This window comes from Haemorhous mexicanus, chromosome 6 (assembly GCF_027477595.1).
Source record: "Haemorhous mexicanus isolate bHaeMex1 chromosome 6, bHaeMex1.pri, whole genome shotgun sequence".
NCBI lineage: Eukaryota > Metazoa > Chordata > Aves > Passeriformes > Fringillidae > Haemorhous > Haemorhous mexicanus.
In genome coordinates, this window is record NC_082346.1 from 27,748,936 (window position 1) to 27,776,864 (window position 27,929).

The following is a 27,929-nucleotide window of genomic DNA, read 5'->3' on the forward strand; positions in this document are numbered from 1 at the left end:
TGTCTGCATCGCCATTGGTCAGTGGGGACGTCAATCCTCGCCGCCCGCAGCCATTGAGCAGCGGGCCGCGCCGCGCGCCTTGCTCTACCGGGAACGCCTCATCGCGCTTGAAAATAAGCACGCGCGGCGGGCCGCGCCGCCATTGGTGGCTCCCTCGCTCCGCCCCCTCTGACCACGCCCCCTCTCTGCGCTAGCCAATGGGCTGGCGCAGCGGGCCAGTTCGAATGGCGGGGGCGGTGCGCGCGGTTTCGGTTGGCGCGCGGCGGGCAGGGCCGCTCGGTCGGAGCTGCTGTTATGGCGCTCGCTTCCCTGCAGCCCCTGGAGGCGCTGAAATACGCCGAGCTCCAGCGCATCGCCAAGGCTGCCGGGCTGAGGGCCAACCTTCGGGTGAGGCGGGGGTGGCTGTGAGGGAGCGCTGCCTACGAAGCTCCGGGTTCTGGGGTGCTCCCGTGCCTGGTAGCGAGAACGCATCCCCAGCCTCCCGGGGCGAACCCTCCCGGGTCTGGAGCGGCCCTAGCAGCGGCACCGCCCGCGGGATGCGGCAGTGGCTTCGCGCTGAGGCTGTGCTGCCGTCCGGGGTGCGGGCACGCACTCGGGGAGGGGGAGAGCGGGGCTCCGGTGTCCCCCGGGCATCGAGAAGGGGCGGCTGTTCCCTCCTCTGCTGGTCCGGCTGTTCCCCCACGCCGGTGTCCCCGCGCCGTTCACCCCGCCGCGAGTCGTTGTGTTTGTTGGACTTGGCTTGGCTTGTTTTGGTTTTTATTTCTTACGACTCGGAGTGGGAGGAACGGCGACAAGAGAGCACCTTAAGGGAGGGCGGAGAGGGCGCGCCTGGCGGTCGCGCTTGAGGCCGCCCCGGGCCCTGCCTGGAGCTGCAGGTGCGTGTGAGGCACGGCCGGGCTCCTCCCGCAGCCGCGGCACAAGTCTGAAAGCCTTAAAAGAAAGATCCTGGGGGGACAAGGCAGCTCCCTGGCCTCACAGGACTAAGAGTTTTTCTGGGAATGTTAGTTTTGGGGTACTTTGACTGTTTTTGTGCTGACCTTCCCACGTAGGTGTTTAGGAGTCTTTCATAGCCTGAATTATCAATGGTGTGTTTTCATCGTTGTTTTATTACTATTACTGCTGAATGTATGCGAGGGATGAAAAGAATGCTTTGCATGTAGCATGGGCAAGACAGAAGCAATCTCAGAAATTTGACACGATTTTAATTCAAGTTCAGCTGCGCTATGGGGCTTAAAACAGTTTGTCTCCTTCCTTGAACAATTAACCTCCTGGGAATTAGAGCAGGAGAAACCTAGTCAAGGAAATTTGCCTTTGTGCCTCCGTGGAGAAAATGCTGCAGATTTATTTGTGGCCTTAGGCACTTTCTATAATTGACTGACTCGAACACGTCCTAGGTGTGTCCTTGTGCTGTTGGCTTCAGGAAATGTTCTGCTCGCTTGTTGGGTCAGTTTGTAGGATGCTTGGTTCATGTGTTGTTTTGATTTCTCTTCAGGCAGACAAATTACTGGAATCACTAAAGCAACACTTTGAAAGGACAAATGAAGAAAGTGAAAATATGGTAACATAATAAATCAGACCTTGCTTTTAAGAAATGTAAACCTTAATTTGTAACCCATAGAGCAGGGCATGTGCTGAAGGGTGATTTTTGACCACAATGGGAGCTATAATAGAAATACCTTTTTCTTCTTAGTGCCCTTAGTTTAAAGTACTTATATACTGCTAATGTTAGTTTTGAAGCAGCCTCTATGACTAAAAGCTGATTTTCTTTCAGCTGCCAAAATTAACTGTGTATTTTTCAGCTTCAGTACAACCTTATTCTCTGTGAGCAATAACATTAATTTCCACTGAACAAACCTTAATTCTTGCTTGTTTGGCTCCAAACACTATTCAGTACCAAATATAAAAATATTTTATTCCTTTTGCATGCCTAAATGAAGGGGCCTAGGTACTAATTGGAAAGCATTTTGCATCTGCTACAATTTACTTCCTCTATAATAAAAGCAATACAGTTGTGCTACTTCCTTTATTTGCCTCTTAGTGTTTTGTTTTCTTAACTTTTTAAAAAGTTTTCTGTAAACTGAATTATTTTGTTGAGTGTGGCAATGTTTTTGATTAAAGTAATTTATTTTCTGCTTTTTCTAAAACACATCTCCCTTTAAATGCATCCCTTAAAAATCTTCTTTAAAGGCTTGAGGAACTGGTGTAAACCCCATCAGCTTTTTTACAATTTTCACGAGCAGGAACGGAGCCCTGTTTTTACAGGTGAAGAGTATTCCTCAAGTGTACAAGTATGGAAGGGTCATGGCATCATGCAAATTAGATTTCAAATATAAAATATTAGGCTTTTATAATCTTATTAAAATGAAATATGATAAACCAATCATAGGAATTGTATTTAAAGTCTCCAAACAATGCTTTGATGAGAGCATTGATGCTGTCATCAATGAGATGAGATGATGCTTTGATGATGCTCTCATCAAAGAGCTTTGATGCTTAGGGAAACCTAGATAGTGCCAGTTTCTTGCTTACTATGCTGCTACATGGCATGCTACTGTTTATCCTCAGTGTAAAATACTTTTAAAAATAATAAAATTGAAACTGGTCTGGAGTATTTAATTCATATTTGTGTCAGATATCTTCCAGTTATAGTATTTTTCTGCTACAGGGTCCTGTAAAGAGTGCATCTGCTTCCATTAAATCGGATGAACTGAGCAATCAGGAAGAAATTATGTCTGATTCAGTGTGTTTCATTACAAAAAGAGGTGGTAAGGGTAAGAAAATAACCAGAAAAAAGAGGAACTCCCATGAAGAAACTAATAGCAGTGAAGAAAATCCAGTGCTTTCTGATGAGAAACAGGTGATTTGCTTTGCATGCTTTTGTGTGCTGTCCTCCCTTCCTCTGAGCATAATTTAAGCCCTCTTGATTTCTTTTCAGTCCCCATTTTTAGATGGTGTGTGTTTATATATGTGTGCTTGTGTGTATAGACACATACAGAAATTGATATGCAAACATTCTGGTACTGGTCTTTTGTATTTTGTAGCACTGACTTTTGTCCATTTATGCACTGCCCCATAATGAACTTCTAGTCACTGCTTCAAGAAAATAAATTCCTCTAAGGAATGTACAATTCCAAACACTTTATCTGAGTGTAAGGCTGATTTCACTAGTTCATTGTAATATTCTGAACCTTAGGCTAGTTTCAGAATTTATCTAAAATAAGGCTGCTCTCTCTTTTTTGGTACAGAAAAAAAAAATCAGAAGTTGCACAATTGCCTAAACCTCGTAACTTTTTTTATTGTGAGGGTTGTGTGACTTAAGGAGAGAAAGTTAGAAAGTGCAATGGAAGTTGAATTTGTTTTGAGTTACAAGGAGTAGGTAAATTAAGAACTGTGTGAAATATTTTTACTGAGGTAGAGGAGGGAAATGAGAAAATGAGTGTTAATCTTTTAGTGTTAGAGAATTTTACAGTATGCAAAAATACAACAGTAAAAAGTAACGTCCCCAGTGAATTTAATCTTGCTTACAAATCATTAACTTTAATCCATAAAGGCAATTTTATACTAAAATGTGAGAGCTGTGCAGGTCAAAGCTTTCTAATATATCTAAGTTTGTGAAGTAACAGGGTAAGTATTTCTCAAGTTAATTCAGTTTGGACTTCAGAAAATCTCTTTCTCAGTCTCCCACTCAAAGCAGACTCAGCTGTGAGGTTAGAGGCCAGTGCTTTAGGCTTGATCCAATCTGATGCTGAAAACCCTTGAGGATGAAGGCTGGGCACCTCTCTGGGCAATCTGTTCCACTGACTCACTGTTCTCAGAACAGCAGCCTTCCTTTATATCAAGTTGGAACAAACTGGTTAAACAAAGTATGTTTAAATTGCAGGTGCATTCTGAAATGAAAGAAAATGAAGTGCCTCAGGGTGAGCACAAAAAGGGGCAGAAGATATCACAAAACAAAATCCAAATAACTGAAGAGAGAGCTAATGAGGATCCAGGGATGGGTGCTGGACAGAAGAAACAGGCAGAGAAGACTTCTACTAAAGGCAGGGGAGGACAATGTAGGTAGAAAATTGGATAAAAGTAACTTTAATTTGTGCTACTTAGAATAACCAAAAGATAATTTTATTGTGTCTTTGTGCATTTTTTGTGGCACATCTGTTGATCAGTACCTTGTTTTGGGGATACCAGAAGAAAATTGGTCTGGCTTGAGTTTGTGTTACTTGTTTAACATTTGTAACACAAATTCTGCAATGTAGGAATTTTGCTGGCTTTGACTTCAGAACTCTTGTTTTTAGTGAAGGACTTTTCAGAGATGAGTGTATTTGAGTTTTACACTTCCAAAAGGATCAGTGCCTTTTGGAATACCCTTGAGGTGTTGTTTGGCCTCTAGGAGGTGGCAAGAAAGGGAGGACTTGCTTGTTTATGGTCCATTTATCTTTTTCTACAGGTGAGCAGTTTTATCTTTTGCTTTCCAGGAGTAAAATCAGCAGAAAACATAGAATCCTTTACCATTTGTTTGAACTACCTGAGAGTATCTGAATGTGTTCCACTGGATCACTTTTTCATCTGGTGGTGTTTTTAGTCCTTCAAACACAATGCCACTGAAAATATGAATTAATTTTTCCTCCACTGCTTTGTGTGTGCAGCTGACATGAAGAAATGAGTTTGTCTACCTAATCTGATAATTTCTTGATATTGAGGGGTCTGTCAAGTAAGATACACTTCTGCATTTGCTCTGTTAGGCTCAGTGTATGTAGTCTGTAAGTAAGTTTATTATGGATATTCTTGTTGTTCCATAGAATTTACAAGGACAATCTTATGGGAGACCACCAATAATTTTGAACTAACTAAAATATGTGGGGTTTTCTATGAAGGTTGTTTTTAAAAACAAAAGCAAGAGGGTGGGTGGGGGATGCTTGGGGGCATTGCTCATCCTGACAGTTGGTACAGTGCTCATCTCTTCTTACAGCTGTAGTAACAAGACTGCATTTAATATCAACAAATTGATTTTTTAACTGCACGCCATTATTTGTTTCCAATAAGGGCTTCTTTCAATATATTGTGGTCATCTAAGTTTACTTTTGAGGGGATGTGAATGACCAGAAATGCAAGTGTTTGCTGTTGATATGCAAATGCTGAATTTGATGCCAAGTTGTTACCTGATTTTTTTTTTCTTGAGAAAATTAATCATTAAAATGTGAATGCGAGCGTATTACTACACCTGAGAACAGAGATGACAAAAATAACTTGGACTTTGTATGTATATAAGGCAGTGGCAGAAAAGGTGGTCAAAAGGCATTTTGTCTTTAGTATTTACATTTAAAAAACACATATCAAGGCCTGTGAATTTAAAGTTTTTGTTTACCATAAATACAGTTCTCTTGTAAACGTTCCCTGAGAAATATTTTACTTTCATAAGATACTAACCTAATATGACTTTAGGATTCATTCTGGGCTTTTGGTTTGTCAAGATGTATTATTAATGACAAACCAATTAAAGCACTTTTGAGAGACTTAGAACATACCTATTCCAGATGGTTCTATTTCTCAAAACCTAAACCCGCTTTGAAGAGAAAAAGTGTGTTTTGAAACAAACATTGGAACAACATTTAAAACTACTGTGATTCCTTTAAATTATCCAGGAGTTGTAATGATTTTGTCTAATCTTGCTGTACCAGGTAATGCTCATCCTGCAGGAAGGAAGATCCCTTTACATGCAGGCCGTGCATCTAGGTCTGCAGGAGTGACAGCTACCACACCAAGTAAGATAGCCTGCCTTCTTTAGGAAGAGATGTGTTTTCTCTGTGTAAACAGAGACTTTACTTAGTTTTTTCAACTCAGATTTCTATTCCTGCACAAATAAAAGAATATCCTCTCTTTAAAAAGCAAGCAAAAAAAAAAATTCCCAAATGTTACATTTCAAGGTACATATTCCAGCTTGTAAATTCATAGTAGTAAATGACTGCCACGTATGTTAAAAAACTGGTTTATTGAACATTTTGGTGACTTCTCCATACAATACTTGTATTAATGGTTTTCAAAGAACAGGAACACATACATGCTATTATTCCTGCTTTTTAGTTTTCACTTTATAAATACTATGGTTGTGCTGTACTACTGTACATTAGCTCATGTTCATCACTTCTTAAAATGTGTTAAATCATCTCAAATGTAGAAGTATTTGTTTTCTTTAACTGCAGAATTTGGGGGTTGGGTTGGATGATCTTTAAAGGCCCCTTCCAACCCAGGCCCTGCTTCTATAATCCTCCAGATTACCAGGTAATGGGCCATGTAGCTGGTGAAGGAGATTCTTTTGGTCCTGTTTGGTCAGCTGTGTCTACACCTTTAATTAGAGGGATGCATTGAGTTCTTTGAGGCCATGACAATAGGTGTCACAAAATTCTCCTATTACGTACTAAACTCCCTTAGAACCATATTATATCTGTGAATGTTCTTATTTTTGGAACTTCTTAGACTTTAAAAAGTTGCATGAGGCTCAGTTCAAGAAAATGGAATCTATTGCTGACTACATGGAGAGGAAAAAAAAACTGAATGAAAGTTGCAGCACAGTCAAGGTAAGAGATAACACGGGAAGATACCCATTGTTGGTATTTTCAGTGTTTCCAGGGCCTTTCTGTAAAAGTCCTGCCAGGTCTCTTTAGATCAGTAAGTAGCTGGTCATGTGAACCTACAGTGGAATATTATAACCAATATATATAGTTATTTGTATATAACTTATATAACAATACAAGGTTTTACATGTTGACAGTGTACAGCTGTAGAAACCAACAACTAACTTGTTGTTTTTGAGTAAAAATAATCGTCACAATTACTTTTGTGAAAGATCTCCTGGATCTTTTGTTTACAACTGCTTGAATTGCTGCAAAATTTAACCAAGGGGTTAGGTTATTTTTCAAAGAGCAGGAATTTAATATTTTCTCTTTTGTGCTTGAACTATCATCCCATGGCTGCATATGATTCTCCTTAAAAATACATTCGTGTTGTTCTCAGTTCTTGTATTTCACCCTCGCATTGGTGAAAGCTGCTAACAGGGCCTCTCACAAAGTGCAGTAGAGCCTAAAAAAGTGACAGTAATGTATCAATGAATGTGTGAATGAATATGGCAATAGCCATATAATTGTTCAGGTTGGTTACTCTAGCACTGTCAGTATCAAACAGTAACAATGAATGAAACTCCTGAACACTACATTTATTTTTTAAATGGCATATATTGTATCAATTTATACTTCAGACAAATTACTATTGGCAGGTGCTGACCAGAAAATCAAATCCCTTAAGAGCATCAGAAAAAGACACTCTGTATTTTAAGGTGTATGTTGTCAGGTCAATTTAATAATAAAAAACTTACATTTAAAGTATGCTTTTAAAGATGAAAAAATGGGAGAAAACTGAAGAGGCCGTATGCTTCTGATTCACTGCATGTCTTCCCTTCCTCTTGGCTGCTTTGTAGATAAATTTTCAGCAGAGTATGGTAACTCAGAGTTTGCTTTTCCCTAGAAACAAGCCAGTGGCAAAAGATTTTTATTCAGCCCAAATCCAGAAAGAGGCAGATTCTCCACCACCAGCACTCCTTGTAACCTCCGGCGCTCACCACGCAATTCTCTGAACGCTGCTAATCGGAGCATTTTATCCCAGAAATCTTCATTTCATCCTTCTGTGCTTTCAACATCCAAAATGAATGTCAGGTAAAAAGAACAAACCAAAGCTACCAGCAAGCCATTTGATGTGATACACATGAAATAATCAACACTGACTGTGATTTTACTCCATTATTTCTCTTCCAAACATGAACTATGCAAGACTAATTCTGACTGCTAACTTTCAGCCTGGCTTTGTGGGTGGTTTAAGCCTCGCTGTGCTGTTACTGTCTTTATTCTTCATTTTTATGTCTGTTAGAAGAATCTCAAGTCCCGGCTTTCATTTTTCTAAAGCCAAATGATGCAAAATCAAGCAAATTACTTTTCTTCTATTACTGTGTTAGGTTTTCTATTTTGCCAGGCAGCCTAATAGCTTCTGTTTATCCTAATTATTTTTCCTGTAATTTTTTAAAATCAGAACTCTCTTCAGTATTCCAGGGGAGTCTTGCAACGGTTTTTAGGTACTTTCCTCCTTTTGTCCTCTACTTCCCCTCCCCTTGAGTGTCCCAGCAGGGATCCTCTTGTGATTGACTACTATTAGCAGACTGTTTCTAGCAGATGGAAACTGACACCAGAAGTCATGAGGAATTGCTAAATGGATGAACTCTTGCTCAATGCTATTATACCTGATCTCATTTCCTTTTAGAACATCATGTGTATGTCATCATTCCTCCACAGTAGTTCTCTATTAGTGTTAATACTTCATGAACTTCTGTTATCAGTATGTTTTATTCACTTCTTAATAATTTTCCTAAAGTCTTGATCAAGAAATGTTTTAAAAGGAATTGAAAGGACAGTCCTTACAGTATCCTATTAATAAATGTTCTTTTTGCTTGGATTTCTAAGGAAAGCCTTTATTTCTACTATTTCTTTGGTTTCTAACTTTTATACTAATTTTGACTGTAATCAGTTTCCTAAACCTTCCACAGTGACTGAAGTTCTGATTAGATATTCTCCCTTTGCTAACAATACACAGTTGTTCACAGGCCTTGGTTGTGTTCCTTTCTCTGATGATCTTCACTTTTCCACTTCTGCATGCCAAGATCATGGCTGCTGGGGCTTTTTTTTGTCCCTGACTAAAGTGTATGTGGAATTTTTGTTTTTAAGTCAGATAATGCAACTTCTCATATTGCTGTCAGATAATATATATTTATGAGACTTTGGAATACAGGTCTTCTGCTGTTCAAATTCAAAATCGAGATTACAAACTTAATGGCTTTGTTTTTACTTTAAATGTCTTTTTGATTTCAATAGATACTAAATGTAAAAAAAACACTGCCTCTAGTGTCCTCTTGGATGAGTTTGGATGTCTTCACTGTAGCCCTAATCGATTTCTAGCAATATGTGAACCAAAACATTACTTTCAGAATTTATTTCCAAAATTCTATTCCACAGTTGCATGTGGTGGACCTTGCAAACTGTACTTCATCATAAACTTGCTCGCTCCCAAAACCGGCTTTCTTCAACATTTACTCTTTGTCTTCCTAAATCTTGCAAGCTCATGGCTTATTCTCATTCATTTTTGTGAGATTTTGAATTTTATGCATGTGCACATATATGAGTAATCATAGGTGTTCATCAAAAATGTGTATATACACGTTTGGAATGCATATGGAATGTGTTTTTCTTGGTATGCAGGTAACTTTTGTGTTTCAAAATTTTCAGCTTCTTCCTCTTGTAGGTCTTTGAGGTCCAGCATTCTGTTAATTGTCTTCCAGTTTTTCTTAATTTGAATTTTAAAACTAATGAACTATGCAATGCTTTACTACAGAATCCAGGTCTAAAGTAAATCATATCTATTGGTGAATAAATCTACTAGCTGATTGCACCCAAGTATATTTGCTTTTCAAAATAACAAAAAAGTCAGTTCTTTGTAGTTTCTGGTAGTACTTAAAGCTATTGACACTGGCTCGAAACTTAGTGTTATACCAGCGAGGTATTTTAGTATGGTTTTTGTATGAGCTGTGAACATCTGTCACACAGTAATCTTTCTATCTGTAATAAATAAATTATAATAAATAATATAGAAGACAGAACCTTCTATATTCTGGCACTTTGCTTACATTCCTTGTAGGTGACTAAACTTGTCTTTATATTTCTGAAATCTTTCAGGTTCTCAGAAGCCACAAAAGATAATGAGCACAAACGGTCTCTTACCAAGACTCCATCTAGAATGTCTCCATACATGGAGGAGATCTGCACACCTGACATTCAAAAGAGCTGCAAACTATTAAGTCAGAAGAACAGTAAGGGAAATGCAAGAAATAATGATCTGACTGCATCAAAGGGTAAGGTGGATGGTGAATATTTGGCTCTTTCAGATCAAGACTTTTGTCTTACTGAATTACTGAAAACTTACAAGTTTTTAACAATTGAATGTCATGTAGACCCAGGTTTTAATTTAATTCTCTAATTAATGACTGGTTCTTCAAAAACTGCAGTAGTTTCTTTGTTTCCTTTGTTTTCCAGTGATTTGGCTAAAATGTTTAGGTGCCACAACTTAAACATATGGTACCTAGCTACCCTCAGAAAAGAGGATAGAAAGTCTTCTAGACGTTTAAGGACTACATAGCAAAAGATTCATATAACAGATACAGGGACACCCCATCAGCACAGAAAGGAATTCCTGACACCTTCTCAGAGGTCTCGTTCTTCTTGTGGGGTTAGCATGCATTAGGCTTCTGGCTGTGCTTTAGGACTACCTGTTATCAGCCTCAGCACCCTGATAACTCAGGAAATAAAATTAAGAAAAATCAGAAGTCATCTGATTAGTAACAATTTCTGCAGCAGCACAGCTCTGCTATCCAGCCACTGACACCCTTAGCATTACAGGGATATTTGCACAGGTTAAGAACCCAGAGCTTCCTGGTTTGCTGCATAATAATACTCATGTTTTCAAGGGCCAAGCAAAATTCCACACTGATCTGCAGCTGGCCTGTTCCAAAAGAATTCTTCTTAAACGTGAAAAACAACTTGGTTCCAAATAGGCATAAAAGAAGCACAATTTGCCTTGAAGGACTAGAAAAACACATGGAGCTGTATGTGTTCTTCCATGGTATAATCATAGCTAAAGGGACAACTCTTGCCCCTCCCTGTTTCAAGTGAGAATTGCATTTTTTGTGTAATTCTATCTTTAGAAGTAGCAGCAGGGGCATTTATTGGTGCCTTGGTCTTGATAATCGTAGTGTGGTCTTTCTGTGTACATTGATGCTCTCGCTACTCTAATTATGGTATCTTGGTGCCTTTTGTAGTTCTTACCCCCTTCAAGTTTGGAGCTCAACCTGCAGAACCCACCAGTGGAAAGAAGACATTTGATCTCAAAGCAAGTCTCTCTCGGCCGCTTCGGTATCAGCCACACAAAGGTGCTGTGACCCTGTGCAGCCCTTACACTCAGCTGCTCCTATGGGGTGCTTTGATACAAACAGTGAGAGCAAAGAGAGCAGTCTCTTTTCCTGTCCCTTTTCCAATCTCTCTGGGTTCCCAAATAGTCTGATGTTAAATTTCTTCATAATATGTGCTTCAAGAGCCTCCCTACTGAAGATTAGGATTTTATGACCTAAAGCCCATAAATACAAGAATAAATATCCTTGCATTCCACTGAATAGATGCATGTACAGGAAGTACAAAATATTCCTTACACAATGAGGTGGGGTTTTTTAATCTCATCTGAGAAGCTGAACTTGGCATGGTGAGTGTTACTTCTAAGTACAGTCACCTGTTTCTACTCACAGAAGAACTACTTGTAGGGAATGGGCTGGTGAAACTGATAATACAGCTTAAAGAGGCACGTCATCTTCAAGACAACCAGTAAGAAACAGGCTAGCTAGGATAAATTCATGATAGGAAGTTAAGAACACAATTAGTTACCAAACTGTTAAACTAGTCTCTCTCTTATTGCTTCCTAAATTGTAGGACGACTAAAACCGTGGGGAGAATTTAAAGAAAATGCTGTTCTCAGTAGGTCTGGTGGTATCTGTTCACACAGGAAAGATTACAAACAGCCACATCTCCAGACAAGGTTAGTACACCACTTGTCTTTTTATAGATAGTGTTACTTAATATAATATTATGATTCATTCTTCTTTTTAGGCTTTAAATGTAGTTTAGGAAAGAATACTTTTGTATTAAAGCCATTTTTCCTTCCAATGACTGTTCAATTTCAAGATGGACAACAAAAGGCTGCTCTGAATTTGTTAAGACTTGTTTTCCATGAACAGTATCAGTTCCAGAGTCTGGACATTTACCTTCATCTTGGAAGAAGCTGTCAATATTGACATGCTGTTACCTCAAGTGTTAGACCTGCATGTCTCAGCAGATGTATTTGCCTGAATGTTTGGGTTCAGTCCATAGTGGTACTCTTATCTCTGCCTATGGCAAAGGCAGCACACTGATTAAACTTGTGTTAGGCTGTGGTCAGCTTCAGATTCCCTTTGTTGCTAGTGTAATAAAACTTGACATGGTCTCTTTTTTTTCCCTCCAGGGAAGAAAGGCGTGAGGCGCTTGAGCAAGACCGAAGAAAGAAAAAGGCTCATGCTCTTGGGAAACGTAGAGGCCTATCTGGGTGTTAGGATGAACGAGAAGTATCTAAGACATCACTGTAAATACTGTTCCTCTCATGTAAAGGCTTGTGCTCTCTGTATGGTTCATGTTGCTTTTAGCTAGTGGAATCCAGAAAGCAATTCATGAGACCTTGTAATGAGCTCTGAGCATAATGTGTCTATGATCAACTTCTCCACTGAGATGAGATTTCTAAACTTTCAGGGGCTTAGAGCTCTCTTGTTGCTTCATAATGTTCTCATTTAACTAATTTACTTGACTAAAAGATGTTAAAGAAGAAAATATAAGTGGAAAAAAGATGTTCGAGAAGCAACTTAGGATAGACTTGTGCATCAGAATGCACTTGTTGTGTGCTAGAATGCAGGCTTTAGATAGCAGCAGCTTCAAAATGTTCTAGTGTTCAAAATGGCAAGATTTGGAAGTACCTGCTTGCCCTGTTCTCCAGATCAATCCTTAAATGCTTTAAGTTACGGCAATTATTCAGTATTTCTAATCTAATGCCTATGAAATAGTAGGAAATTTCAAAGAGAATAAAAAATATGCAAGCTCTCTGGCAAACTAATGCATAACATAATTGTAAACTACCTTTTTGAAAGTCACAACTGAATTTACAAATTACCAACTGAATGCTTTGAACAGTTAAGGTTTTCTTCCTTTCTATGGTAACTAGCAGATGTTAAAATTCTCTTGCTTTTCACCTCTAAGATGCTTAGAAGATGTTATAATGGTGTTGAGGTACACTCAATACCTTGATTTTGTAAGAAGCTGTTACTTTTACATTTAAAAAATACATAGAAAAGTTGTCTGGATTTTTTAGGGATAGAGGTAGAAAGGTAATTTAGCAGTTGTAATCTCAGCTGTTGAGCAAATAAATGTTTCACTGAATTTAGTATCCCATCAAATATATGTTGCAACGTTAAGAAGCAAATTTTTTAATAAAGAAGAGAATAAATATTTTGTCTATGTCCTGTTTATCACTGGCTTTATCATTTAGTATACTAACTACAACCGCTTCCTTACTCTGGCACTCTTGTTCACACTTACTGCTGTGTTTTCCTGTGCCAAGTTTTCCTCACCAACTCACCTCCCTCCCACTCCATGAAAGATGTTAGCACTGCTATCTTCCTGGTATCATCCTTCTTCTACAATTAAGCTGCTGAATTCAGTGCAAAATGAAAATGGTAGTATAAATTCTGTTTCAGCGTGCTTCATTGTGGTCTCTTCCATATAAGATACAGGTACATTAAATATTTCTAAAGTATACTTCACCAATGCCACTGTGGAGATCAGTGCTTTGATTACTTAAATTTGACAGCTGAAACATACTCTTTACAAAACAAGTGCTGAGTGGCTATCTTGAATTACTGCAAAGTGGATTTCTCTGAAAAAGGGAGGTATTAAGGTTCTGTCCCCCAGCTGAGGCTGTGAATTCTTACAACACAGCCAAGTTAGGCTAACTGCACACAGCAGAATTGGGGAATCTGCTCTGCTCTGTAATGGTGCTAAGTAAGCCAAGCTGCCTCCTCAGGGAGCAGACAGCTGCAGCTTTCCTCCCACCACTCCTTTGGAGCATTGCTTCTTTCCAACAACCTCGGTTCTGTATCATTGTTGGATTATCTTCAACAGCTCTGAAGGAAAAGTCAAGCCTGCTGCATAGCTCCTGTTTCCATCTTGGCAGTGGCAGCATTTTCTTTTTTTAGCTATCTAGAGGAGCCAAAGCTAAAGGCTGAAATACTTCTGCCTTTTCCACTTCTGGTGCTGCTCTTTGTAAATTTCAGAAGCTGAGTCACACTCAAGCAACAGTCCTCAGAGTATTTATTCTCATCTTTTTCAGTTTAAAACTAGCAAATGCAAGTGTTTTACAACAGTCAACAAACCACATGATGTAGAAAATGAAAATGTTGGACAAAAAAAAGACCACACTTGTAAAATACTTTTATTTCACCAAGAAGAGTTACTGCGTTGTAAGAACATCACAACTGCTCTCAGGCTACATTGCAGTCCATCCCTGTATGCAGTCTCTCCATGATTCTGTAGTTGGGAGTTTAAAGATGCCAGTGGTGCCAAACTTCACGCACTTAACTATTTAATGTTAACACAGGTCCTTCAAGATGTTAAAAGCCACATGTTAATAAATATTTTATAAAAATAAACCAAATATCTGAAGAATGTTCCAAAGGACACAGCCCAACTTAGACTGGAGTGTTCTTGTCATATGCTTCATAGGCAAACTTTTCTTTATGAGCTCTGTCGTTTAGCAGACCAATAAAATCAATCTCCAGCTGGAATGGACCATCTACTTTATCTCCAATGGTGAATCCAAGGGTTCTAACCTAGTTAAAAGACACAGAGGGTAGAACAGTATTTATAATATTACAATCAAACTCAGTTGTATCTCCCAGTTCCCTATTTTACCCGCTGATCACAGCCATCTTCTTTAAACTGGTATTTGTTCAAAATGCAGCAGCATTTTTTTAAGGCTTGAACACTTCACTATCCCATTTTCAATACAGATCCCAGTGGGAAATGACTCCACATGTGCCTTTCAACCACTGTGTAAATAAATCCTTGATTTAAAATGGCCTGAGCCTAAAGCATCAGTTACTTTTATCCTTTGTGTTTGTATACAGCCACTTTCATCACAATTGGGTTTCTAAACACGTTTTCATAAAATCACAATTCTTTCATTAATAGGAGCAACAAAGATGTAATTAAGGATGGAAGGGATCATTCTAGGTAGTGATACACCATCTACTCTGTGAAAACCGCAAACCAGACATTTTAGAACTTAATTTTAAGCTGGCATGAAACTTAATTACTGAGTTTAATAGTAAGACAAGGTTCTTAGCCACTGTTTTCCAATTAGAATAATGATCTTAAATATAAGAACAAATCTGTGTGGATCATGTGTGTTTTCTATTAGCCTGTGGCTTGCCTGAATGCTCCCTCAGCTCTCACAAGTTACAAAACACCTCCATCATTAACAGCTCAGTCCAATCACCAGTGCAAGCCACCTCCTAAACTCAGCTGCCCCAAAGCCCTGCTGAAAGTGCAGGTCTGGGCAGCACCCATGATTTTAAGGACTGCTGTAAGTTTGGGAAAATAATGTCTAGGATGTGTCAGATGAATAAATGTGGACTGAATCTAAATCTATATTGCAAATATATGCTAAATAAATAACAGAACAAAGCTAGGTAAATGCACTGACACTCCTCTGGATCATTCTAATTCTTCCAATGGTATTCCTTCCCCAGCAGCAAGCTCTACAAGCAGCCCCTTGGCTTTTGGAGTCCAGAGAGTTTTTAAAACTCCCTTTTTCCAAATCACATTGTTACAGAAAATCTACAGGAGTCACCTAAACTCTGCTCTAAAGAATCTATTCCTTTGCAAGCCCTAGATACATTGACTGTTCCCTGGCTTTTTTATGTCTATTTAACAATTATTTTCTGTCTTTCCAGGTTCCTAGGAAAACATACATTAGTACCATGAGGGCCATTTATTTAAGGGTTGGACTTGATGGTCTCTCTGGGTCCCTTCCAACTCCAAATATTCTGTGTGTGACCAAGACATTTTATTAAGATTTCATAAACTACCTTCAAACTGCTTCCCTGTTTTTGGTTTCTTTAAAACATGTTTGTAAAATTACACTGCAAGTGCATAATTTTTACTGTCAAGTGCCACACATAAAATAATCATCGACAAAACTTCAGAGGATACTTACATCAAGTACTGATTTGTCCCTTTAACTCCTAGTAAATATTTTTAAATAGCACATATACAACTTATGTTTTCATTTACCACACATGAGAATAAATACCTTATAACATGAAGAGGCCCTTCAATTGCAAATTCACAAACATAAAGAGGATTTTTAAGTTATCTGTATCAGGCCATCTTGAAGGAAATTCTGAATTTCTTACAGATCAGTTGTGTGTTCCTTATACTGCCTTTTCAAATGAAATTTCAAATAAAGCCTACAGAAAACTTGCCTTGTCTAACCAGACAGGATGCTGGTTATCCTGGACTCTTCCCCGACTGGAGAGAAAGAATTTGGAGAATGGAATCTGGCATAAACAAAACAAAACAAAATCAGACTTTAGTGTCAACAGTGTATAAAATAGAAACTTAGGGAAAAGAAAATAACCTGTTAGTAAAGTAACACTCTGCTATATCTGGTACTAGCATTAGCTGGGTACATAAAACAGGCACAAAGAAATGGGCCACATTAACCCTTTCAGCTGGCCACTCACAGCCAGCTCCAGGCCCAGCCTGTCCTGCAGTGGCCTCAGCCATCACCCTGTCAGGACACAATGAACGTCTGCAGCACAGAAGGTGGCTGAGAGAATCTCAGAGTGAGAATATCTCCTTCCAGTAACATGGAAACATAAACCAGAAATTACTGCAAAGTCAACCATGGGTACATACTGACAGCTCATCTGTACCCAAACTGTGAATTTCACAGACACACTGTCATACTCAGACATCAGTATCTCTAGCAAAGCACTTCAGGGTAATGAAAAAATTTCTTTGAAAGTAGTAGGAGCAAGAAAGCAGGGCTGGCTGGTCAGGGTGAGAGGAAACATCCAAGCCAGCAATGACACTCCAACTTTCATCCTCCTGCCTCCTTGTCTGTGGAATAGCAGGCTGTTCCCACATGATTGGATAGTGGTATTGTGGAGCACTCAACACCAATTCATAGGGATGTGCAAACCTCCCTATAGTTGTCATCAGAGAATTACAAAAGGTTCCCAAGGTGCACCAGAAAAGAGCTACAACTCACACTTAAAAATATTATTCTGTGTCACAGAGTCAAGGGTCACAAATGACAAACCCCAACTCTTGAGTCTGACTGACTCCAGAGAGACTGAAGTCAAGCAAATCCTGTTGCCTGGAACAAATCCTACAACAGCCCACACCCATTTGCATTACAGATATAATGGTTACCACAGAGAATATTCCAGGCAACACCTGCTAAGTTTCAACTGCTGTACCTATCCTATTACTCCAGTAAGAGCCAACAGTAGGCATTCAGAGAAACATATGGTGGACCAATTCTTTAACACAATTGACACAGTGTGCCCTCCCCTAGTCCAGTTTTGAGAACTCTCAAGCCAAAGGCACATGTCTATTGTATAAAGAAAATGTTGAGTGGACAGCAATATAAACCAACGGTAAATGTGGAAAGAATTCCCCTTCCTGTGTTTTAGCCAGGACCTCAAGACAGTCTCATTAGTTTGAAAGACTCATTAGCTCACCGTTATTTCCTCCCAGTATGGGCCTCCTCGGGTAAACATGAAGTAGCTGTAGAGGTCATCCTTTTGATGGGAGAAGTAGGGGTCTGTATAAATGTTTACCATCCAAGGTCTGCCATCACCACGGACACGTAAATACAGACTATTGAAGTTTGACCAGTCATAATACTTCTTCCTGTTAAAAGATCCCTACAAATTATTGATAAATATAATTATTTCTGCTTAATAGAGGGACACTTTCATTATGAGGAACAGAGCCTTGTTGCTTTGATCACTGCCCTTGTTATTATGTCAGATAGTATTTACAGTAACACAGTGAACACAGCTACTCTGTCATCACCCTGGCTGCTCAGCTCACTGAATTTCCTTCAGCACTATATTAGAGATCACAAATTGCAATATTGCCACCTGAGGACTCACTTTCACTATAAGCCACAATCTTGTAACGATCACAAATCAGACCTTCCTAGGACAGAATTCCCTACCAGGCAATTACACAAATGCTGCAGTGATAGATCAGCACTTACGTAGTTCACTAAGTTTAATATTCTGTGGTCAGTTCTAGATCATTCAGAAGTGACGGCAGGAAATTGAAGCAGTGAAATAATTTATCCCCTTTGATAACTTCCCAACAGAAGACTAATGAGCACTGGGAGCATTTAATGTTTTCCAACTTTTTTTATCATTAACTGTGTAAAATAATAAGATTGCAAGCATGTCTAATTCTTTATTGCATTTTTTCCAAAGATCTGAGAAATGCTGATTTAGCCATTTGCATGATGACATATCCAAGAGTCCTCAGAGAGCTACAGTGTAGTCAGTTGGAGCAATGAGGGGCAGAGGACAGGGTTATTCTTGGCCAGACTTGCCAAGAAGTCAAAATTAGCACCAAAAATTCAGATGCTTCCCCTTTATTTTACAGCACTACTATGATTACCTCTCAGCTATTGTTCTACCAACTCATCTTGTAGGTAACAGAATAAGTAATTATGAATATATAAATATAAGGCCCGTAGCTACTTCATTTTATGGTTTTAACAGTTTTGAGCCTTTCTACTTAATAAAGGATGGACTGATACACTCCACTACTTCAGAATTAGGAGGTGTAAATTTGAGTCACATTTGCACAAGTCAGTAGCAGTCCTGAGAGTTTAACTCAGACAAGACTCTACTTGTTCCAGTCATCTGATCTAATGTCACCATTTTGATCAGTGTTCATACGTCTCTCTGATTTTGCTTACTCATATTCTCTGCTCCCCAAGATTCTGGCCCAGAAATTATTTTACCTAAGCACTTGTGCCAAGACACAAACAACAGAACGCATTAAATACTTAAGGATTTTATCCAGCGCGTGAAAATGTTCCTTTGCTTTTAAAGGTGCTTAGAAATAAGGGATGAAACAAGCAGTATCTATAATAAGCACACTCATTTCTGGTTCTATTTTGCTCAATTCTGAGCTATCAAAGATTTGTGTCTTGCTTTTTTTCTGCTGTACAGTAGGAGGCAGACCTTTAAAAGTACATTTCAAAGGACTGTTTTCTGTTTCTGTGAGAAAATGATTCATTCACCCTAACCAAGTCTGATGAATAGACCAAGTTAAAGCCCAGAAAATTCTTACTTATGACACATTCAATCAACTTCAAATTTATAAAGATGTCTATTTTAACCATACCAATTTTGGATATAAAGTTTCATTCCAGATCCTTCATTTGTAAGGATGCTGCAAACAGGTCTGTCTATTATACATAAGTAAATGATCAAATATGTATTATTCCTTTTCTAAGAAAGGAAAATTAAATCCAAGAAAAAATTTAAGTTCCTTCCAGGTCAAAGCAGGCACAGCCTGAGAGAAAATGCAGTACTCCTGAAAGTGATCAGCAGTAAAGAGGAGGCCACTTGCTGTCACTGGGGTTCCACAAACACCCTCAGATCCAGTATCAGAAGCTGTGCAAACACGGAGCTGTACTTACCACTGGCGGTCTGGATCTCATACTGCAATATCCACTGTATTTTGTCTCCCCATCACGAGGCACTTCTGTATTGAGGGTTCCATACAGCAGAGCAGCCTGGTTATTCCTACCCAGTTTGATGTAAACTTTACTTTTCCCTCCAATCTCCACATCAGAGGAAATAACCCATTTATTTAAATCTTCTTGGCTCCTAAACTGCCACAACACCCTTGTTTGTTCCAACAAGTGCTGATTTAACGGATGGCCTCCAGGTCCTTTCAAGTAATCTTGGGTTTCCTTCTTCAGCAAGCTTAGCTGAGTCTTCAGGTGATCAATGCTCTTCTTAAAGCTGAAATCAGCAATCTGCCAAGACAGTTTTTTCTCAGGCTCTGCCCCTGGCCTCCTGTAGCTGCTGTACAGTTTTGAATTGCTGAGGAGAGGTCCAAGTGAGGAGAGCAAAACTTTGTGCCTACAGCATCCACCGTGGAAGGAAGCACCATTCAGCAGCATCACAGCCAGAGCCATACTGGTGACTTGAAGAATTCACATCCAGTAAGGCAATTAATGGATTGAAAGTTAATTTAACAACAGAACCTGTATTCAGAGCTATCTTACTCTAGTTACTGTAGCCGATCTTCACCTTTAATGAAAAAGAGAAAAGGTTATAAAAAATTACATATGGGATGCTTGTGAAATTATTTAACTTTTTAAATCAATACTAGCTAGAAATCCAAGTAATTGGAAAACTGAATGGAAAAAATCCATCAGGAATGACACTTCCTCAGAGCTTGAGTTTACTTATTGACTTCCACCCTATGCCTTCCCCTCTCCCCATAGTGTAAAATCCCCATGCAAATAAGAAAACCCAAGTCAACTACTTCAAATAAAACTGAAAAGAAAATCAATTTCTCTTTGTCCCTTACAACAATAAGTTTAGGTGTTATGGATAACACCAGCAAAAACAACCCACGAAGGTTTCTAAAAGATGACACCTATACAACTAAAAAGTTTTATTCCTGCATGAAAATCACAAATTCACAACAGGCAGATGCTGCTGGCACACAGACAAAAATGACAATCTCATCTAACACAGATGACAAGACTTTTAAAATACCAAGTCCCACAACCTTCTTCCAAGTCATCCTCAATATACCTGTGTAAGGATTACAGAGACATTTGCAAAGACTGAAAAGTTTAACATGAAAGACTACAAATAAATACTTTTTTTTTTTGTAATAAGGCTTCAGGAAAACTGCATTCAATGCTCTGTACAGAGACTATTTTCCCTTACTCGTAAAATTAAACGGGTTTTTTGGGGGGATTGTTTTCATGCCAGAGAACAAAACCAAAAATGATGTCACATGCATTCAACTTCTCTGAGCTTTTAAGAATGGAGTCAGGCACCCCACTCATATCCTCTATATGTCACTCACCTTCCTTTACTCACTGTAAAATTTACTCCGGTTATTCTCACACTCTAATTAAGTTATGTCTAAAGCTACACTGAAGAAACTCACATTATGGTCTGTCGTGCACACGATAGGAGCAAGTTCGCGATCAAGAAACCCTGCCCACTCACTGCTTCACCCGAGTACCAGAAGAGAGCAGAGAATTTGAATACATTCTACTTTAGCCCGGTTTTTGTCCCTCGGCAAGGCTTTGGCAGCCCGCCGCTGTAGCGCCAGCCCGGTGAGCGGCCCGGCAGCTGCGACGCCTCGGCTTCCGCCACGGCCCCGCTTGCGCCGCGGCCTGGGCACCGGGCCCGGATCCCGCCCGCACGACTGAGCCCGGCGGGCAGAGGCGAGGCCAGGACGGGGGGCGGCGGCCGAACCCCGTCCCAGCAGAGCGGCCGCCCCGCCGCTCCTGCTCCGTGACCGACAGACCGCGGCACCCACACCGCCTCACCTTCCCGCCGCCGGCTCCGCCGCGCCCGGGCCGGCCAAGGAACGAGCACCGCGCCGCTCCGATTCCGCCGCCAGCGACGGCGTCCACCGACGTCTCGCCCACAGCGGATCTCCGGGCGCCGGAGGAGCGGCCTCGGGGACCGCGCGCGGCTCCGTGAGGGGACAGCGGCAGCGGCGGACCCACCCTCGCCCCGCCCCACGGCCCGCGCATGCGCGGTGCCCTTTGTGTCGGGCGGGCGGGCGGGCGGCGCGGGTCAGGCCGGGCCGGGCCGTGCGAGCGCCGCCGCCGCCGCCGGGGCGGGGAGGGGGCACCGCCGCCTCCGCCATGGTGAAGAAGCGGAAAGGCCGTGTCCTTATCGACTCCGACACCGAGGACAGCGGCAGCGAGGAGAACCTGGACCAGGTGCGCGGGCAGGCCCGGCCCGAACGCGGGGCCTGGGATCGCCGGCCCGCGCGAGGCTCGGCGCCGCCATCCCTCCCTCGCTCCCGCCCGGTGGTCCCGCGCCGCTCTCGCCCTCCTCAGCCCGATGGGGCCCCGCGGCCGCCGTGGGGAGAGCCCGCGTCCCTCCCGCGGGTCCCCGGCCCGCCCCTGGCAGGAGGCCCGCGTTGGCGGGGGCTCTTTGCAGCGGGCCCGGTGCTCGGCGCCGGCGGGACGGAGGGGCGGTGGATGCTCCGGGGCGATGCTCCGGGCGGTCTGGCCCTGAGGAGGGGGTAGCGAGGCCCGGCTGCCAGCGGTCTCCTCACCTCGAGTAGTGGGGAAAGAGGCCCAAAGGGCTGGGCAACTTTTCCATGCTACTTTGGTACGCCGGGAGAACAGCGTGTCAGGTCCCTGCCTCTCCTCGGGGCAGGCAGGCTCCCGGAGCGTTAATGCGACCCTCTCAATCTTGGTGACCGCGCTGGGGAGCTCTGTTGATGGGAAACCAGCCTGTAGATGTAAGAAGGGGTAATATTTATGTATTTGTCATCAGAGCATCTCCCGGGATTGTAAGTGCGATGTCTGGTGTGAGTTCAAGCGTGTCAGGGTTGCAAAAGGGATGTCTCCCCCTGTGGAGCGGGCTGCTTCCAAAGATTCACCTTTTGGTGTAGCAGGCATTGATGGTGTGATTCCAATCGTAAATAAAGACATTATAGGTGAAGTGTGTTGCAGTTCTGATAGCAGTGCTTGCTCCGGGGAGAGGTTTGGTGGGTTGAATATGCTGAAGCTGGTGTGTCTGATGTAATTTATGTGTTGGACCTTCAGAGTTTTTAATACTGAAGTTGTTGCTATGTTGCAATAAAAAGCCTTCCCCAAGACGCAAAAATAATTTTGCTGATCGGGGCTTCAGAAAAATCAATCAGATACTCTGTTAAAACAAATACACTGGAGCTGATGTGGTTGATCTTCAGAGTCCTTAGCGCTGCCAACATCTTGCTGCTAGTGTATCAGTTTGATAGTTTTAGAACTTGAAAATGGGAGTTGGACTAGCTCTAGCATCAGTCGGACAATCGGAGTGATGGTGGTAGGAGTAAGCACGTGGTTCTGCATCTGTTCCATCCTTCACTGGCAGCAGGCATCTGCATCTGTACCTGAGTAGTAGGTGCTTCCCCCTCCACTGAGCTGGTTGTAGCAACTGACAGCAGGGAGGTGTGTGTGCAAAGATGAAGATCAGGTAGCAGGGAAACCATGTTTTTGAGATGAGAGAATACTGACTTAAATGTTAAATACTGAGTAGATTAAATGTTTGACAGATTCCCATGGTAATCTAGACTTGTTGAATCAAAGGGCTAGCAGCCTTTTAAATATAGTATCTTGGAAAACACAGAACAAGTGTAGAAAGAAAGAAAACAAAAAGGAATATGGCTTTAAAGTGGTGCTCCTCTGCAAGAGCTTCCCAAGGAGAAGCCCTGCTGAAGCTTTAGGAGATTCCAGAGATCTGTTAATTGTACAAAGGTGCTATGTTGGTGTTGCAGGGCTTCTTTAGAGAAGGGTTGGTAAAAGGCCATTGCTAATGAACTAATGAAAAGTTTCTTTGTTGGTAAAACCATCAGTTTCTGCAGTGTTTATGTTCTCATTTGAGGTAGTAAATTGTAATCAATTTGTTGAGATAATCCAGTTGTGAAACTAATGGAAACCAATCCAGCATCAACTTCCCAAGACTGCAGAAGTCGGTGTGGCTGTATTTCTACACAGAGCTAAGACTCATCAGGCCTAGAGTAATGTTTCTGAGAATAGATTCTCTGTCCCAGACTGCAAAGACAGTAACACAGCTTCAAAAATGTTTGTTTTGTACTACTGCTTGTATCACCTGAACAAGTGATGAACAGTAGATGATGAGAGTATTTGAGAGGCATGTAGTTCTTTGTGTGGGTGTGTGTTGCCTGTGAAAGTGCTTTCTTTTGAGCAGAACAGCTCTACTAAGTTTTACAGACTTTGAGCTTGATACCTGCTCTGTGTCTGTCCAAAGCTTTAAGTGCATTCTGGGGCATGTACCAGGAGTGAAAAGGAATTGAACACACTGACTAAATATTACCAAACATGATGTAAAAGTGATGCCTAAAGCATTTACCCTTTAAAGTGTATAATTGCAAACATCTCTGTTGTTTAGGAGAAGAAGCTGCTGTCTGCTGTTATTTGGCTTTTTAGGGCTGATGCTTCATGGTGTAGTTAGGGTGGTTTTGAATTACTACCCAGTCCAAATAAGACAGATCTGGACATGACTCTGAAAGTAACTTGTCTTACGTGGTTTATGCCAAGAAAGTAATGGTACTAATAGTTACCTTTTATAGCTTGTTATCTTTAAAATCCTTTTGTAGCATCCAATATTAAAATTGTGTGTGCATATGTATATTTATGAAACATAAGTAGAGTTGTTCCTTAGTAGGTGGCAATAATCACGCTACTGAGATGTGCTCAGATATTGCAGAGAAACCGGCATGTGCACTGACCTGGATTGTTAACACTAACTAATTACGACACTTTGAAATAAACGTGTGTGTTTTTACACCAGGAGCTCCTGTCATTGGCCAAACGGAAACGCAGTGACTCTGAAGAAAAGGAACCACCTGTGAGCAAACCTACAGCATCTTCGGACTCTGAGACATCGGACAGTGATGATGAGGTGACTTTATCATGTTATCAATGACATTGCTATGGGTTATTTGTCTGATCATACCTAAGCAGTGAAATTGTATTTATATGCAGTATATTTAGCCTGCTGACTTCATAAGGTGGGACTGGCTATCAATGATGGAGACTAATGGAGGCCCATTAAGGCCAGAGAATTGTTTTTTTTTAATATGTTTTGAATTCTAATTGTATACAAAATAGTCTGTATATAGAAAAGATGACTGCCAGTTTATTCCCACATTCATATGGTGTGGTGAGCTGCCTGCTTTAAACTAGTGTTTTTCCTGTATTGTGCTTGCTGTTGAAGTAGCAGTGAAGCTGCTAAAGCTGGACTCTGAATTCAGGGAGTAAGATTTTCACCTTTTGAGTGGAGCTTCCTTCCTGAGAGAAGGGTCAAGGCAGATAGTACTATTTTACAGGTAGTAAAAATGTTCAACTTAGCTACTTTTATTCTCCCAAGAACTGTGCTGTGAATTAGCTGTCTGGCCATTTGGATATGCAACAGGGTGTGTTTTGATCGACATCTTTGAAGAAAGAGGCAAGAAAGAATTCAGCATTACTTTGTTCTAAGGTTTCTCAATTTCTTGTATAACAGTGCTTATCTGCTGGTTCTGTTTTTAGTATTTGTTCTTGGTACTATAGTCTAGAGCTGGTTAAAAGCCTGTGCATCGAGAAAAGAAAAATTAAAAAAAAACTATTAGACAGGTACTGACAAATGTTATACAGGTATGTGAGTAAAAGCAATTGCTGGAAAACTTACAAATATTTTTGCACGCTTTCTGCAAATTATAGTGATGTCATGTATTCCACCTATTCTTAAATATTTGACAGGGAGATGTTTGATGTGGGTTTTGTATTTTTTCTTCTAAAATAACAGTACAGATTATCCGTTGTGGTAACTTGCAGACTAACAGGGTAGGCCAGTGATCAACTATAAAGCATTTGTTAGTGTAGCAGAGTTCTTTCAATAAGTGTGAAGAATATGCAGTTTAATTTTCTTTCTGAGGCATTTTGTAAATAAATATGCTTGGAACTCTTTTCCAAATCAATAATTTTCTTAAAAAACCTGCTCCTTGTATATCTAATATACAATTAAGGCATCAAGACAGAAAAAATTGTGAACAACCTAAATATATTAGGTTTCTTAATGGGGAACTACTCAGTCTGTCATGGTGTGTGTTCAGATCTGCTGGCTCACAGTTTATTTATTCTAAGTAATGTGGAGACCAGCTTGTCTGGAAAAAGTAGACTTGGGTGTGGAGAGCATGTGGATGATAAAGCCTTCCATTCTGTGTTTATCTCTGAAAGCTGTCAGAATTTTAACTTGTGTAATAAGTAAAGTCCACCTTTCTATTATGTGTAGAATGTGACAATACCTCTTCACAAATTTGCTCAGGCCTTGCAGATCAGCAGTGCTACTGTTGCACCCAGTGTGTTCGATACTCTTTGTAATTTGTGTATCATTTCCAATTGATACTATGTTCTTTCTGACCTCCATGCAGCAAGAGGAAAAAGATTTAGAGAAGAGGTAATTAGGACACTTGCTTCTATTCCTGTGCCTGAAATATGCATTCTGAACTGCTGCTTGTCACAGCAGGATGAGCGGCTGGCTTACAACAGTTCTGCTTCTGCCAGTCATTTCGTTCTGTGCGTCCCTGGGCTTGACTACACTAGTCCTGCTGAGTAACTCAGGTTTTAATCAGTATTCTTGTGATTGGTTTGAAGTTTGTTCAGCCTTGGGAATTGAAATAAGGGGGTCTAAAAGTTGAATTTGTATTATTGGACTTCCTGCAAGATGAAGACCTCAAGGCAAAAGCATGGAAGTTGCTGCCCTGGACAAATGTGCCTAATCATACCCATGTGTTTCCACAGAGGCTTTTCAATGTGCATGTCCTTTGTGATTCCTGGAAAGCACTAAATGTTCCAAGATTAGCACTATGTTGCATGTACAGGAAAGAAGCCTAAATCTATTGCAGAGTGTAATGCAGCATGCTGCTTTCTTTTAGAGGGAGGAAAGTTTGTGGGGTATAGGGGAGAGAAAAACATTTTGGAATTACTGAGTAACAGCAGGTACAAATCATCCTGCATCTATACAATAGTGCCCAAGGTATGTCCCTACATCTTTAATGTTATATTAATGTGTATCAGTGAGAATGCGCTTCTTGCCCAGATGCTGAGTTCTGTAACACTTCTGTAACCACCTCTGTGGTCTGAATCAAATTTCCTAGCTACCACACTCAAAGTGAGTTGCAAGCAATGAAATAGGAGGAATGCTCTGAACTGTCTTCTGGTGGGGCTGTGGGGCATTCTTGACTGAATCAATATAGTCTTTTGCTCAGAGAGCTGATAAATAGCAATGACTGCAGGACTTTGCAATGAGGAGAGCTACCTTTGCAAAGAGATGTACAAATCTGGACATAGATGGCTCCTTTATCTGGTGTGTGACCACGTCTGCTCAAGAGCTCACCATGTCAAACTGATAGCTTTCTGTGTGTAACCGGTTTGGTGCTAGCCGGGTTCCTGCTGGGGCTACCATGCCAGAGGTTTGTGTGTCCACAAAGTGTTCTTGTTACTGATTGAGGGCATTAGGTGGATGATGTTCCTCAGTTTCAGTAGGTTAATTCTGGGCTCTTGCTTTTCCTTTTAAGCATCTTTGCTTACAGTAACATAATTCATTCTATTGTGTGAGAAGAGTGGATGACTTCTGCAACAACTTCACTGACATTAGCATTGATTAGACAGAAAGCCACAATGCTACAGGAGTTCCTGTTTGTTTCTCTTGAAAAGTACACTCATTGTAATGTCAGGAAGGGTTCAGTTCTGCCTTTCAAGACCGACAGGGTAAGGACAGAATATCTTTCCAGAGCTAGAAAACTTATATAATGAGTGCTAAGTACTATTCTGGAGTTTAGTGAGGATTACCTGTTTATACCATTTTTAACAAATATGCTAATTTGTTAGGGAACTATATAGCTGAAGATCTTGTCAAGAGCTGTGAGACAGATGAGGAAGTGAGCAGTAGTCATGCAGTTAGTGAGGAGATTGGTTTCAAGTAGCAGCCTAGAGGGTTTTATGCCTCTTTGTATCTCCTTACTGCAAATTAAGTTAGAGCACTCCAGCAAAGCTTTCTGTTTTGGGGATGTCTTTTTGTGGGTTTGTAGAAATTACAGTACTGAATGTTGTCTTTTCCTCTGTACTTTTATTTTATAATACTGCTTAATTAAACCATCAAAAATGAGTGGGTTCTCCAGTCCTATGAGGCCTTTGCCACACATTTTTTTCAAGCTTAGGAAAGTTGAAACAGGCCATGCTTTAATCTTCTTATACACAGCTTATAGACTCTGTGCTTTGTAACTTTGACTTTTCCTGGAGACAGTTTCCTTCAGCTGTTAATGTGTGCAATAGTAAAGCTTTTCTCAAGTAAGAGACGTGGTGTTACTTCCTCTGCTCCAAATAAAGGGCAAGTGCAAATCTGAATAGCACAACCTAATTGTATGAAGGCTGGC

The 27,929-nt window shown here is 40.8% G+C and overlaps 3 protein-coding genes across 5 annotated transcripts in view; 2 read left to right on the forward strand and 1 right to left on the reverse strand.

Moving 5' to 3' along the window:
* Positions 1–223: 223 nt before the first annotated feature.
* NUSAP1 (nucleolar and spindle associated protein 1) lies at positions 224–13,175 on the forward strand. 3 transcript variants are annotated; one of them, XM_059849473.1, is made up of 11 exons: positions 224–387; positions 1,493–1,558; positions 2,666–2,857; positions 3,881–4,055; positions 5,676–5,759; positions 6,472–6,572; positions 7,516–7,703; positions 9,768–9,943; positions 10,907–11,017; positions 11,568–11,673; positions 12,136–13,175. In XM_059849473.1, the coding sequence occupies exons 1-11, from the start codon at positions 295–297 to the stop codon at positions 12,221–12,223; spliced, it is 1,380 nt and encodes a 459-aa protein (XP_059705456.1). In that variant the 5' UTR covers positions 224–294; the 3' UTR covers positions 12,224–13,175. The 3 variants fall into 3 exon arrangements, with proteins under 3 accessions (XP_059705456.1, XP_059705455.1, XP_059705457.1); XM_059849472.1 differs by having other exon boundaries at positions 1,497–1,558; XM_059849474.1 differs by lacking the exon at positions 224–387 and adding an exon at positions 722–875.
* Positions 13,176–14,135: 960 nt separating this feature from the next.
* On the reverse strand, positions 14,136–21,497 carry NDUFAF1 (NADH:ubiquinone oxidoreductase complex assembly factor 1). Its single transcript, XM_059849475.1, has 5 exons — positions 21,319–21,497; positions 19,435–20,053; positions 17,468–17,653; positions 16,202–16,276; positions 14,136–14,545 (listed from the first exon to the last, which is right to left on the reverse strand). The coding sequence occupies exons 2-5, from the start codon at positions 19,936–19,938 to the stop codon at positions 14,405–14,407; spliced, it is 906 nt and encodes a 301-aa protein (XP_059705458.1). The 5' UTR covers positions 19,939–20,053; positions 21,319–21,497; the 3' UTR covers positions 14,136–14,404.
* Positions 21,498–21,561: 64 nt separating this feature from the next.
* Positions 21,562–27,929, forward strand: part of RTF1 (RTF1 homolog, Paf1/RNA polymerase II complex component) — a 28,352-nt gene continuing 21,984 nt past the window's right edge. The window contains exons 1-2 of the mRNA XM_059849476.1: positions 21,562–21,720; positions 24,305–24,415. Coding sequence (XP_059705459.1) covers positions 21,643–21,720; positions 24,305–24,415 — 189 coding nt within the window. The 5' untranslated portion in view covers positions 21,562–21,642. The remainder of the gene's footprint in view (positions 21,721–24,304; positions 24,416–27,929) is intronic.

Coding starts and splice junctions, on each gene's coding strand:
- NDUFAF1 (XM_059849475.1), bottom strand. CDS start 19,938: ATGGCTCTGGCTGTGATGCTGCTGAATGGTGCTTCCTTCCACGGTGGA. Junction 17,654..19,434: donor TGAGATCCAGACCGCCAGTG/GTAAGTACAGCT, acceptor AATAATTTGTAG/GGATCTTTTAACAGGAAGAA. Junction 14,546..16,201: donor ATCCTGTCTGGTTAGACAAG/GCAAGTTTTCTG, acceptor TCTTTTAACTAG/GTTAGAACCCTTGGATTCAC.
- NUSAP1 (XM_059849472.1), top strand. CDS start 225: ATGGCGGGGGCGGTGCGCGCGGTTTCGGTTGGCGCGCGGCGGGCAGGG. Junction 388..1,496: donor GGCTGAGGGCCAACCTTCGG/GTGAGGCGGGGG, acceptor CTCTTCAGGCAG/ACAAATTACTGGAATCACTA. Junction 1,559..2,665: donor ATGAAGAAAGTGAAAATATG/GTAACATAATAA, acceptor TTTCTGCTACAG/GGTCCTGTAAAGAGTGCATC.